The sequence below is a fragment of the Oncorhynchus mykiss genome, chromosome 6 (assembly GCF_057628025.1).
Source record: "Oncorhynchus mykiss isolate SJ-2025 chromosome 6, ASM5762802v1, whole genome shotgun sequence".
In the NCBI taxonomy this organism is placed as follows: Eukaryota; Metazoa; Chordata; class Actinopteri; order Salmoniformes; family Salmonidae; genus Oncorhynchus; species Oncorhynchus mykiss.
In genome coordinates this window covers 71614628-71627280 of record NC_143027.1, presented here as the reverse complement: position 1 = coordinate 71627280, position 12653 = coordinate 71614628, and the positions used below count along the sequence as shown (strand labels likewise).

Below are 12653 nucleotides of genomic sequence, written 5' to 3'. Positions count from 1 at the left end.
TTAAATTAGTCATAAGAGATAAACAAATGAACACAAACACTTCATGACCTGTTTTGGTGTTTTATTTAATCTATATATATATATATATATATATATATATATATATATATATATATATATATATATATATATATGAATTAATAAATACAATTAATCGAATAGATTAACTAATGCAATAATCTAACTAATGCAATAATAATGGTTATGAACATTGTCTATGGACACTGTGTCTCCTGAATGATGGGTCAGGGCTATATCCTCCTGGGTTGTGGCTCAACTCAAGACTAGGTTGACATATACGGTTGGTTTATTTGCTTGGTCGCGATAAATATTGGAACTTGGTCAGAAGGTAAACAAATCTAGGAACCACTTGTTGATGACACCTTTTTCTGTGCAATGAGAAAATGGGGTTTAAGCCTCTCATACCGGTATTAGAGGGCCATGAAATGCTTGGAACAGAGCCAACCCTTCTGCCACACCTTCACGTCCAGAAGAACCAGGGACCTTCCCTTCACTCAAATGGTATAAAGCCAAGAACCAACAAGTACCTTTCTCATACCACCTGTGTTCACTACCCAGAGGATGACCATGGGGACAACACAGACACCCACATGGGTGTTAATATGGATGGCTCTTGCGATTGGTTTAACTGCCTCTCAAAGTGGTAGGTAGAATCCATGATTTTGTTTTACATGAAACCTTGTACTTTAGTGTTGACAGGGCTAAACTGTATGTTACTGTATGTCATAGCACTCTCACAATAGCTCCAATGTTTATCTCATTGGACAGCCTAACAATGAGGGAATATTTGACCATGCTTTTAAGCACGAGTTATGATTGATGAATAGGTAAATGTAGGATTGGCAAGAGAACTACATAACAGAGCCTGAAATACACAGGATTCCACAATGATTTACAGTGCAACTTTATGTAACTTATTAACATACACTTTGATTTCAGAGGATACGACAAAGGCCACAGTTAACATCATCCCCTCAATGTCAAGGATGCCTGAGATTGCAGGTAAGCTTCATAATACATGTGCTATACAGATGTGAGCCCTGAGGATGGTGACAATGATTAACACTGCAGCCTTACATATCCACAGACAATGGTGAAAGGACAATAACCATGATGGAGACAGTCATAGCAAGTTGTGCAACAGGTTTTGTGGATTAGCTGTTTTTGAAAAGCATGAAGTAGCCTAAATAATTCAGTTCATAAAAATGATAGAGATTGGATGTACTTTGAAAATTCTTAGTTTTTAGTTGATCAAATATTGAATTTGGCCATAGAAACGCCTTGAATAACACGTTCATAAATGCCCAAAAAATGTATCCTAAGGAATACGGTTTAGAAATGTCTGGAGAGATAAGAAAGCTTAGGATATATTTGTGTTTTTTTACACATATTTAACCAATTTTTTTTGTTGGCACAAAACTATCGCCATGCTTCCATTCAGTGACACTTGTGGGGGTCGTAGACCAAACGGTTCGGACGCTACAGACAGAGGTTGGCACATCTGTGGTACTGACATCAGACGAGTCCCGTGACACCATGGAGTGGTGATATTAGTTCGTAGGCCAAATCGTTCGGACGCTAAAGACGTTTTCGTGAGAATACCAAATTTTTAGGATGTCCCCTGGTGTGACAAACAGCTCTGTAGCTCTGCCACTTTCAACCTCAGATGCGGAAGGTCGACATACTGTAGGTGGATGTGGTTGATTGAGACGCAGCCCATGCAAAAAAACAGATATCTTTAGCTTAAAATGACAGATTTTGATGAGGATGTTTTCATTATGTTAATTAGGTTGACACACGGGTGCGTCAGTAGACTCTTATGGTGAGTGAGTGAGGCCAATCTTGCAGTCAACCAATGGACTACTAGATAAAAGCAAGATCTTACAAGGGGCAACAAATTGAAATAATTCTGCTCACCGTTGTCTACACATTTCTTTCTCTGTATCTAAAGATAAAACCTGCTGAATTGTATGCTATCACAGCTGAATTGGTTATCCGTTTCCTCAGGAGTGAGTCCTATGCACAATGGCCAGGTCTGCAGCACGTGGGGTAACTACCACTTCAAGACCTTTGACGGAGACATCTTTCAGCTCCCCTCCACCTGCAACTATGTTGTGACCTCACTGTGCCATAGCAGTTATGAGGATTTCAACATCCAGATGAGGCGGCAGGTGGTGGACAACCAGCCCACCATTAGCAAGATCACCATGAAGCTGGATGGTGTAGTGGTGGAGCTTTCCAAGGGTTCCGTTGTTGTTAATGGGAAGAAGTAAGTTCCTCAAGAATTTCTCATGTAGCTGTATTTCTCAATCAGTGCTCAAGTAGTTGGATGTCATATTGTTGTCCCAGTCACTTTGACTTAAAACATCAGACACAACTGTATACTGTGTAAGTATGCTCCAGCACATATTTACAGCGATTGAGATGAGATTACAGTTTTTATACTACTAATGAAAATGTCTTAAAATGAAGTCAATTGAGCTAATGTCAAATTGGTTGGTCTGACTAAGTTCTAGTTGAATCTAATGCTTTGTCTTCCTCTTCCTCCAGTGCCACCTTACCATTCAGCCAGTCTGGTATTCTCATTGAAGAGACTCCCTCCTACATCAAGATCAAAGCAAAACTGGGATTGGTAGCCATCTGGAACCAGGAGGATTCCTTCTTGGTAGTACAACAATTATGCATTTCTGAATATTTCTGTTGTGGAATTAGGTTTTTGCAGTGTGGTCAATGTCTACATTTGAAGGCCTGTGCTATGGTGGGCACTTGGAATGAATGTAGGCACTTGGAATGACTATAGGTAGTACTAATCTAAAGTTATTGTAAGGAATAGGTTGTCACTGCGGTTAAATGTTCGTTTTGTTACAGTCATTTCCCGTTTTTGTTGAGTGTTATGCGGTTATGGAGGTAAACTGTCTCCCTAAAATGTCTAATGGTCTTCTATTTCAGGTGGAGATGGACATCAAATTCAGAAACAAGACCTGTGGTCTATGTGGAGATTTTAATGGAGTTCAGCAATTTGATGAGTTCTATAGCCATGGTACATTTTCACTGACATTATCAACACGTCAACCATAGCCTATTATTTGGAATACAGTTGACATTCAACAATAATTTGATTTATTTTTATGCCAAAGGTATGAAATTGTCCCCTGTTGACTTCGGAAACTTCTGGAAATTGGATGGTCCAACTGAAAGCTGTACTGAAAAAACACTGCTTTCGAATCATAAATGCCCCAATCTGGTAGGTTAAACTTTATCGCTTATGATAAGAATAGGATGTTGGCTGCTGTGTACTTAACAACATTTAAAGTGGGGTCCGAAATTACTGACTCCCTTGATAAAGATTAGCAAAAATGACTATACTGTATACTGCTACAGTATATATGCTCCATTTCTTTGAAAAATATATTATTTTATACTAATACAATTGCTCTGAGAAAGAGATTTTTTTTTAAAGTCATATTTTCTTTCTCTCCAGTCAGGGGTCAAAATTATTGACACCCCTGTTTTCAATACCTTTCAATACCTTGAGAGAATAATAGGACTGAGCCTTTTTCTAAAATGTTTTATGAGTTGGTGAACATATTGGGAGGGATTTTAGACCATTCCTCCATAGAGAAGCCTTCCAAATCATTGATATCCTTTGTCTGTGCTTATGGACTGCCCTTCAATTCAAACCACAGGTTTTCAATGGGTGTCAAGTTCGGAGACTGCAAAATAGCCCCTTTTTGCAATGGCCGTCTCAGTCTCTCTTTGAAACCCACTGAAAATCTGTGGTTTGAATTAAAGAGGGCCATCCATAAGAACAGACAACGATTATCAAGGATCCTAATCAGTGGAGGCTGCTGAGGTAAAGACGGCTCATAATAATGGCTGGAACGGAGTAAATGGAATGGCATCAAACACATGGAAAACATGTGTTTGATGTATTTGATACCATTACACTAATTCCGCTCCAGCTATTACCACGAGCCCATCCTCCCCAATCAAGTTCCCACCAACCTCCTGTGCTCCTAATGTGTTCTTCAACTCATAAAACATTTTAAAAAAGGATTACTGCAGTTTTCCTTACAAGGTGAGGTATTGAAAGATAGTGAAAACAACGATGTCAATAATTTTGACCCCACCTTTTAGAGATTTTTTTTGTATGACTTTTTTAGACAAAATCTCTTTCTAGAAGCAATTGTATTAATATAAAATTAAATATTTTCCCAAATTTGTTTTGCATACAATATAGTTACATTTTTTTATTATTTATTTTATACAGTCCTTTCTACTCGTCTTTATCAAGGGTGTCAATAATTTCAGACTCCACTGTATATGTCCTAATTATAACATCTCTCTGTTTTTTGTTTGATAGAAACCAGTTTGTGAGCAGTTGCTCTCCGGTCCTGCCTTCAGCAGCTGTAAGGACTTGTTGGCCATCGACTCATTTGTTGAGGCCTGTGTATCTGACCTGTGTCACTGTGATAACAGCACCAACTCCTTCTGCCTGTGTAACACCATCTCAGAGTACTCCCGTCAGTGTGTTCATGCAGGGGGGAAGCCCCAGCAATGGAGGACTGAACAGTTCTGCTGTAAGCATGCCATTACTCCCCATATCAAAAATCTAATCGCACATTGGTTAGTTGCAACAGTATACTAATATTTTGAAATAACCTTATCTTTGCAGATAAAACATGCCCCTTCAACATGGAGTACCAGGAGTGTGGAAACCCCTGTGTTGACACCTGCTCCAACCCTGAGAGAGGCCAGATGTGTGAGGAACACTGCTCAGATGGCTGCTTTTGTCCTCCAGGTAGGCAGACATATTTAAACGTTCTCTGCACATCCTCTTCTTCAAAGAGATGTGATACATGCATTGGAATGTAGCAGACTGTATACTGATAGAATGCAAAGCAATTGATTCCATATTGTGGACCGGACTCTGTTGCGTTACAAAGGCAACTACACGTTTGGTCAAAAAATGTTTGATCTGTTGTAATGGCCAGGTATACTATCTGATTCATGTGGTATTTAGTTTCCTGACACAAACATGCCAATTGATCAGAATATATTATGGCGTGTCAGAAATTATTGTCTGTCTAGACAGAAAAATACTTTGAATTCAGATTTTGGAGTAAAAGAAAACATATAGTTACTGAGTTTTGCCTTTGTAGGGCAGTATGGTGGGATGGAGACATAATAAACACATGTATGCTCTCACCCAAAGGCACCGTTTTTGATGACGTCAACAAGAATGGTTGTATCGCCTTGAGTCAATGCTCCTGCCGCCACAATGGAAAAACCTACGCCCCCGGAGAGTCTTATTCAAGCACTTGTAAAGATTGGTAAGAAAACCAGGCTAAGAATTTTGACTTGAGTCTAAAAGTTATTCCAGCAGTGACAATTTGTAAGTTCCATTGAATAATTGATATGTTGCCCTTAGCTCCTGTGGTGGTGGTCAGTGGAAGTGTGTGGACAAGGACTGTCCTGGCACATGTGCTGTGGAGGGAGGATCCCACATCAACACCTATGATGGAAAAGCCTACACCTTCCACGGGGACTGCTCTTATGTTCTGACCAAGGTCCATATGCAGTTTCCTCACCAAAGATCTGTGTGCATCCATCTCATCCACATAAGACATCTTAACACTTGTCAACTTTTTTGTAGTTATTATGTCTGTATTACAGCTTTGTCTCCAGCTTCTTTACTTTTATTCTAACAAATCCAGGATTATGAAGAACATTGTAATCAAACTATATAGAACAGGGCTCTCCAACCATGTTCCTGGAGAGCTACCGTCCTGTAGGTTTTCACTCCAACCCTAACACCTGATTATACTAATTAGCTGGTTGATGAGCTGAATCAGGTTAGCTACAACTGGGGATGGAGCAAAAACCTACAGGAGAGTAGCTCTCCAGGAACAGAGTTGGAACAATAATATTAATCTTGCATTCATACGTTTATCTATGGAGAAATCTGGGTTGTTCATGTTTACTCTGTCTCTTGTTTTACACTGAGATATTGATTTTTCCTTTTATTAAGGCAAATATTTGTAACAACTTATTCATATTTTTTTCAGGACTGTGATGGGATGCAATTCACTGTACTGGGTGATCTGGTGCAGTGTGGGCTTTCTGACAGTGAGACTTGTCTAAAGGCTGTTATCCTGTCCCTCTCAGAAGGAGCCACTGTAAGTATTCTTTGACTGACGTGCTATCAGTCTTTGACTGCAGTAAATGTTTTTTCCCTAGTGTTGTTAGGTTTTAGACCTGAATGTATAATTTGAATATCATGAATAAGCATATGGTTAAACAATGCCCCTCTATGCAGGTGATCAACATACAACCCAATGGAAAAGCCTTTGTAAATGGAATCTATTCTCAGCTGCCCTTTTCTGTTGGTAAGTTAGAGTTGCACAATAAACATACCGTACTATCAATGTAGTCATGACTAGGCATACATGAAACTTGTGTCCTACAGTTAAAGCACATCATTGTATGGGGAATACATAATGATAATTGGGAATGTCGTGATGGCGATGTAGCTTTATCATTCAACACTGACATATATTTTAATGCAGCATCTTACTCCTTCCTCTTCACTTTGTTCCTTATAGCTGGAGTAACTATTTTCAGAGCCTCCTCATTTTTCATCATCGTCCAGACCACCTTTGGCCTCCAGTTGGAAATCCAACTCTCACCAATCATGCAGGTCTATATTGCTGCAAGCACCGTTTGGCAGCAGAGAACTTGCGGTATGTCTCATCATCCGTTGACCAACCACCACAGTCCACTGAGGTGTTCATGTTCTGGGAATAATTTATATTCCCTGTATATAAATACATGTTCACCCTACAGGTCTTTGTGGAAACTTCAACAACAACCAAGGAGATGATTTCAAGGTCCTGAGCGGAGTGACTGAGGGCACAGCCATTGGTTTTGCAAACACCTGGAAAACACGAGCCAGCTGCCCAGACATCAAGAGTAGCTTTGAAAGCCCCTGCAGTTTAAGTCTTGACAATGGTAGCAGCATGATTTATCCCCTCTCCATGTCAGTTTTAAATGTTATGGAGAATGGTGCAAGTGTTTCTTAAAGTTGGCATAACTAATTCCTGTGGTTTATTTTTTCACTATTTCAGAGAAATATGCGCAGCACTGGTGCTCTCAGCTGGCTGATCCTAAAGGGTTGTTTGCTCCATGCCACGCAGCAATAAGCCCAGACATGTACAAAGATGTGAGACCCCATCACCATACTATTCATTTCTTAATATTTCATGAGCATATCTAATACACACATGTATGTATCATGTGATTACAGTTGTTATGGGGCAATTGAGAATCATTTTGCTTGCTGTTAAATATTGTTTTCTGCACAGTGTATTATGCACACACAATTAATTAAAACTATTGCACAGTATAATATGGATGCTGTTCTGACTGTGGTTTTCTATTCAGAACTGCATGTATGACAGCTGTAACTGTGAGAAGAGTGAGGACTGCATGTGTGCTGCCGTCTCCTCTTATGTCCACGCTTGTGCTGCCGAGGGTATCCAGCTCAGCGGCTGGAGAGACACTATCTGCAGTGAGTGACAATCACACAGTAATACCTAAGAAGATGTGTCAATTGTGGAAGAATAAGATATAAATATGCTTCATCTAACAGTAATTGTTGCCATCCCCAGACAAATACTCCACCTCGTGCCCTAGCACCATGGTCTACAGCTACAGCATGGAAATCAGTGATCGCTCCTGCCGCTGCTACAGCGACTCTGACTTTACCTGTTCAATCACCTTCGAGCCTGTGGATGGGTGTGTCTGTTCTGAGGGAACCTACCTGGATGATGAGGGCAAGTGTGTTCCACCAGCCAGCTGCCCTTGTTATTACAAGGGCTCAGTGGTGTCCCCTGGAGAGGTCATCAGCAAGGATGGAACCATGTGGTATGGACCGAGTTATTTACCTACCTATACTCAAGCTGTATATCAATGTAATTCACTACACATTTTATTTTAAAGGCATATTTTTTAGACTTTATGAACCAAGGGCCTTGGGCCTTGCTTTCCTGCAGTGCGCATAGGGACATTCAAGTACCATTAACATACTTTTATTTCAGCACCTGCAAGGAGGGAAAACTCCATTGTATTGGAGATTCACCTGATCATCCATGTAAGTTCATGTATATAAAATGTCAAAACATCTCACAATTTTGAGATATTGTACTGTGCCAGGCAACACTGAATTTGAAATAAGTATATTATTTTAATGGCACTCTGTCAAATCCTATATACACATGTGGTGTGTGGTAGTAGTATGCTATTTGCAACAGAACCAGGCTATGTGCATGTTGAATTATCATCTCTCCATCCTAGTACACACTTTACAGAGTATATTGATTTTGTGAAAGACACAACAGAGTCATGATACATTAATTCCCTTTATTTCCACAGCATGTGTTGCACCAATGGTTTTCGTCAACTGCTCCAATGCAAGCCCAGGAGTGAGAGGGTTAGAGTGTCAGAAGAGCTGCAATATTCTGGATATGGCCTGTGTAAGTCCCCTGTTTACTTTGTCTCCAGGCCATTTCGCACAGTGGATATACACCTGTGTACAAAACATTAAGAACACTTTCCTAATATTGATATTAATACGCAATCCGTCTCAATTGTCTAATGGCTTGAAAATCCTTCTTTAACCTGTCTCCTGCTCTTCATCTACACTTATTGAAGTGGATTTAACAATTGACATCCAAAAGGGATCAATGCTTTCAGCTGAATTCCCGTGGTCAGTCTATGTTATGGAAAGAGCAGGTGTTCTTATTGTTTCTACACTCAGTGTATCTAATGCCCAAAGGATTGTGAATAAAAATCAAGTGTAAAATATAAACTTTCAGTTTTTTATATATTGGTAAAGTTAACATAGTCTCCAAGCTATTGTGCACAGCGTATGTAAGGCTGGTACATCAACGATTCAATTTTGTCCTTAGTGGGAGTGATCATATAATTCTATGGGCGTTTCCTTATTGAGTAAAGTATTTGTCATCATTTAATTTGAGCGAATCACACAACTGCGAGGCTTGGTTCTGTGCTTGTGGTGTGCTAGTGTATGGGGGAGGGTTATTGGGAAGGTTTTGTGGGAGATGATTGTTTGGTAGAATAAGCCAATACCTAAGCACTGGGAGTTTCTCCTGGTCTCTCTGTATTGACTAATGGCTAACGAAGGCCAAGTTTGACCTTTTGGTCCACCAGACTCTTCACTCATTCATGCATAGCCTGGAGAAGCCCACAAATCTGCTGTGAGTTTCTAACACCATTTTTACACAACAGATTTTCAAATCAATAATTTTCACTTTACAGATCAGCACAGAGTGCATTTCAGGCTGTATGTGTCCCCCTGGACTGGTATCCGATGGAAAAGGAGGCTGCATCAAGCCAGACCTTTGTCCTTGTTCTCACAATGCAGCTACTTACCAACCAGGAGACAGCATCAAGGTCGACTGCAATACCTGGTAAGCTCATCTTGCCTTATTTGGGGTTTTAGACCAATGAAGACTTCAGTCTGATATCTGTTTTTGCCACTTTCAGCACTTGTAAAGACAGAAAATGGCAGTGCACAACTAACCTGTGCCATGGAACCTGTGCCATTTATGGAGATGGACACTACATTACTTTTGACGGGAAACGATTCACTTTCGAAGGAGACTGTGAATACACTCTTACAAAGGTATGCTTGCAGGGTAACGTGATAGTCTAAGTGATCAACACCAATATGATTTGTTTTATTGTTTAAGTATTAATACATGATGACCAATAAGGGTTTGTGTTCATTTTTTAAAAGGTATATACTGTAGGTGTTTCTGGGGAGTCTGAAAAGCAATATTTGAAACTGTTTGGACATTATCTGTTGTTGCTTTGTGAATACTACTGTAGCATTCCCAACGAGATTAACATTTTCATTATTTCATTGATTGACTTACCGCATGTGTGGTTGGAGACAATGTACCATCCACCATAATACTGTGTTGGCTGTTGTTACATTTATGACTGAAATTGAGTCTACCTTAAACAGGACTACTGTGGAAACAACAATGCCAATGGCAGCTTCAGAGTCATCACTGAGAACATTCCCTGTGGAACAACAGGCACCACCTGCTCCAAGGCCATCAAGCTCTTCCTGGGGGTAACTAGATTCCTGCTTCCTGCCTGGCACATACCATTACTGAAGCCAAGACTACTACTTTTCAGTCATACATACATACATACATACATACATACATACATACATACATACATACATACATACATGATATAAAGCATACGTTACAAAATACACAAAAAAACAAACATTATAGCATACATTATAACAATCAGTAATTAGATAAATTGATAATTTTTAAAAATCTCTTTCAGAACAATGAATTAATCCTGACAGAAGGGAACTACCAAGTCATTGAGAGAAATACAGGGGAGCTGGTTCCTTACCAGATTCGTACAATGGGCATCTACCTTGTGATTGAAGCCAATAATGGGTTGATTCTCATGTGGGACAGGAAAACAAGCATGTTCATCAAACTGAACCCACAGTTCAAGGTACATTTCAACTTTTATTGGATGACAAATTAGATATTAAAATATGTTTCTAGTATTCCATCAACTGATATTCACAAGTCTGTTATGACTCCTTTTTATCACTCAACTGAATCTAATGCTATGTCCTCTTCAGGGACATGTCTGTGGTCTGTGTGGAAACTATGATGGCAACGCAAACAATGACTTCACTACCAGGAGCCAGGCAGTAGTTGTCAACCCTCTAGACTTTGGAAACAGCTGGAAAGTCTCTGCAAGCTGCCCCGATGCAAAGAACAAAAGGAGCCCCTGTACTGCCAACCCTTACAGGCTGTCTTGGTCACAGAAGCAGTGTAGCATCATACAGAGCAAAGTTTTCACAGACTGCCATTCTAAAGTAGGTTTAGACTTTAGTCGTTCACTGAATGTTTAGGAATTTGATATGATCATGTTGACTAAATGATGTTCTCCAATTAGGTGGACCCCTCTTCTTTCTATGATGCGTGTGTGACAGACTCATGTGCTTGTGACAGTGGTGGAGACTGTGAGTGTTTCTGTACCGCTGTGGCAGCTTATGCAGAGGCCTGTAATGAGGCTGGAGCCTGCATAGCCTGGAGAAGCCCACAAATCTGCCGTGAGTTTCTAAATGTTCCATTCATTTAAGTGCTGACATAAAAACAGGCTTAATCCAGTCAGTTTAAACCGCATTGAAGATAGTACTTACAGAGAGCTTTTGTCCACCACATACAGCACTGTTCTGTGATTACTACAACCCCACTGGAGAATGTGAGTGGCACTACAAGGCATGTGGAGCTCAGTGTATGAAGACCTGCAGGAATCCCTCCGGGAGCTGCTCAACTCAGATACCACCTCTTGAAGGTACAGTAGACATTCATTTAGGATCTATTTTCGGCAACAACAATTTTCCATAACAGGTACTTAGTATTTATTTAATGTTGAAGCTAGAGTCCTTAAATGAAACAATAAAAAAGTCGCCACCCCGCCTCTGTTTAGGTAAAAAGCTGAGGGAAGGCCCAGGAGAATTGTAACCATTCTCAAATTCATACAGGGCTATGGATGCAAGGGCTTTCATGATATAAATTCATGATGTAAAAATTATTGTTTTAACCATGTTTTGAGGCTACACAGTGTTTGACTTAATTTGTATTGTTTACAAACATTGTGGTAAAACAAACGTGTATTTGGGGTTCTTATGGGGTACGACAGTTGAACTAAGCTCAGGAGGCATTTATAAGTTATATTCTTCAAGAATGAATGGGTATGTATTATTCATTTATAGGTAAAAACAAAAATGGCTGTAGCAACAAAAGATTATAGCTTTAAATTACCTCTATCAATCAATAGCTTTTTGATCATTAATATTTGAATATTTTTCTTCTTCTTTAGGTTGCTATCCAAAATGTCCTCCTGCTCAACCCTTCTTTGATGAAGATATAATGAAGTGTGTGGAGAAGGAGCAGTGTGGCTGCTATGGCAGAGATGGAAAACACTACAATAATGGAGAAAAAGTTCCAACCACAGAAAACTGCCAGACATGGTATGTCTTTAGTAATACAGAGAATCTTGGTCTTGGCTAAAATTGTGAACACCCTAACTTTGTTTGAATGTTTGAATGTCAAGAATGAAACTAAGTAGAATTGTAAATGTTTCTTTTTCCAAAGCTATTGTAATTCAGTGACAGTGGACTGCAAATACGATGTACAAGGTATGAATGCATCCCTCAACAAAAACGAAAACACAGTAATAATGTTTTCAACATTCCAGTACCCTAAAATATATCTTATCATTTCAGCTTGCACTTGCACCTACAATGGGAACAAATACCCCTATGGGCATATCATATACGATACAACGGATGGACATAGCAGCTGTATGACAGCAGTTTGTGGGAAGAATGGAACCATTCAAAGGGACATGTACACATGTTCAACTACAACTCCATCAACTTCTATTCCATCTCATCCAACTCCATCTACGAATGTTCCTACCACTACATCATTCTCTACAGTGACAACAAATGTTTTCACTTTCTCAACACCAACGCCAACTGGTGGGTACCTGAA

At 39.7% G+C, this 12653-nt stretch overlaps 1 protein-coding gene across 1 annotated transcript in view; it reads left to right on the top strand.

Annotated features, from left to right (window-relative positions):
• Positions 1 to 362: 362 nt before the first annotated feature.
• Positions 363 to 12653, top strand: part of LOC110526496 (uncharacterized) — a 38514-nt gene continuing 26223 nt past the window's right edge. Inside the window, exons 1-29 of the mRNA XM_090238773.1 lie at positions 363 to 664; positions 961 to 1023; positions 2029 to 2290; positions 2572 to 2686; positions 2971 to 3061; positions 3159 to 3265; positions 4385 to 4601; positions 4697 to 4822; positions 5237 to 5354; positions 5453 to 5591; positions 6090 to 6200; positions 6341 to 6410; positions 6627 to 6764; positions 6868 to 7032; positions 7149 to 7243; positions 7465 to 7591; positions 7692 to 7947; positions 8121 to 8173; positions 8455 to 8555; positions 9361 to 9512; positions 9589 to 9727; positions 10073 to 10183; positions 10414 to 10593; positions 10727 to 10966; positions 11047 to 11203; positions 11320 to 11448; positions 11977 to 12127; positions 12252 to 12295; positions 12383 to 12640. Of these exons, the coding sequence (XP_090094899.1) occupies positions 583 to 664; positions 961 to 1023; positions 2029 to 2290; positions 2572 to 2686; positions 2971 to 3061; positions 3159 to 3265; positions 4385 to 4601; positions 4697 to 4822; positions 5237 to 5354; positions 5453 to 5591; positions 6090 to 6200; positions 6341 to 6410; positions 6627 to 6764; positions 6868 to 7032; positions 7149 to 7243; positions 7465 to 7591; positions 7692 to 7947; positions 8121 to 8173; positions 8455 to 8555; positions 9361 to 9512; positions 9589 to 9727; positions 10073 to 10183; positions 10414 to 10593; positions 10727 to 10966; positions 11047 to 11203; positions 11320 to 11448; positions 11977 to 12127; positions 12252 to 12295; positions 12383 to 12640 (3997 nt within the window). The 5' untranslated portion in view covers positions 363 to 582. The remainder of the gene's footprint in view (positions 665 to 960; positions 1024 to 2028; positions 2291 to 2571; positions 2687 to 2970; positions 3062 to 3158; positions 3266 to 4384; positions 4602 to 4696; positions 4823 to 5236; positions 5355 to 5452; positions 5592 to 6089; positions 6201 to 6340; positions 6411 to 6626; positions 6765 to 6867; positions 7033 to 7148; positions 7244 to 7464; positions 7592 to 7691; positions 7948 to 8120; positions 8174 to 8454; positions 8556 to 9360; positions 9513 to 9588; positions 9728 to 10072; positions 10184 to 10413; positions 10594 to 10726; positions 10967 to 11046; positions 11204 to 11319; positions 11449 to 11976; positions 12128 to 12251; positions 12296 to 12382; positions 12641 to 12653) is intronic.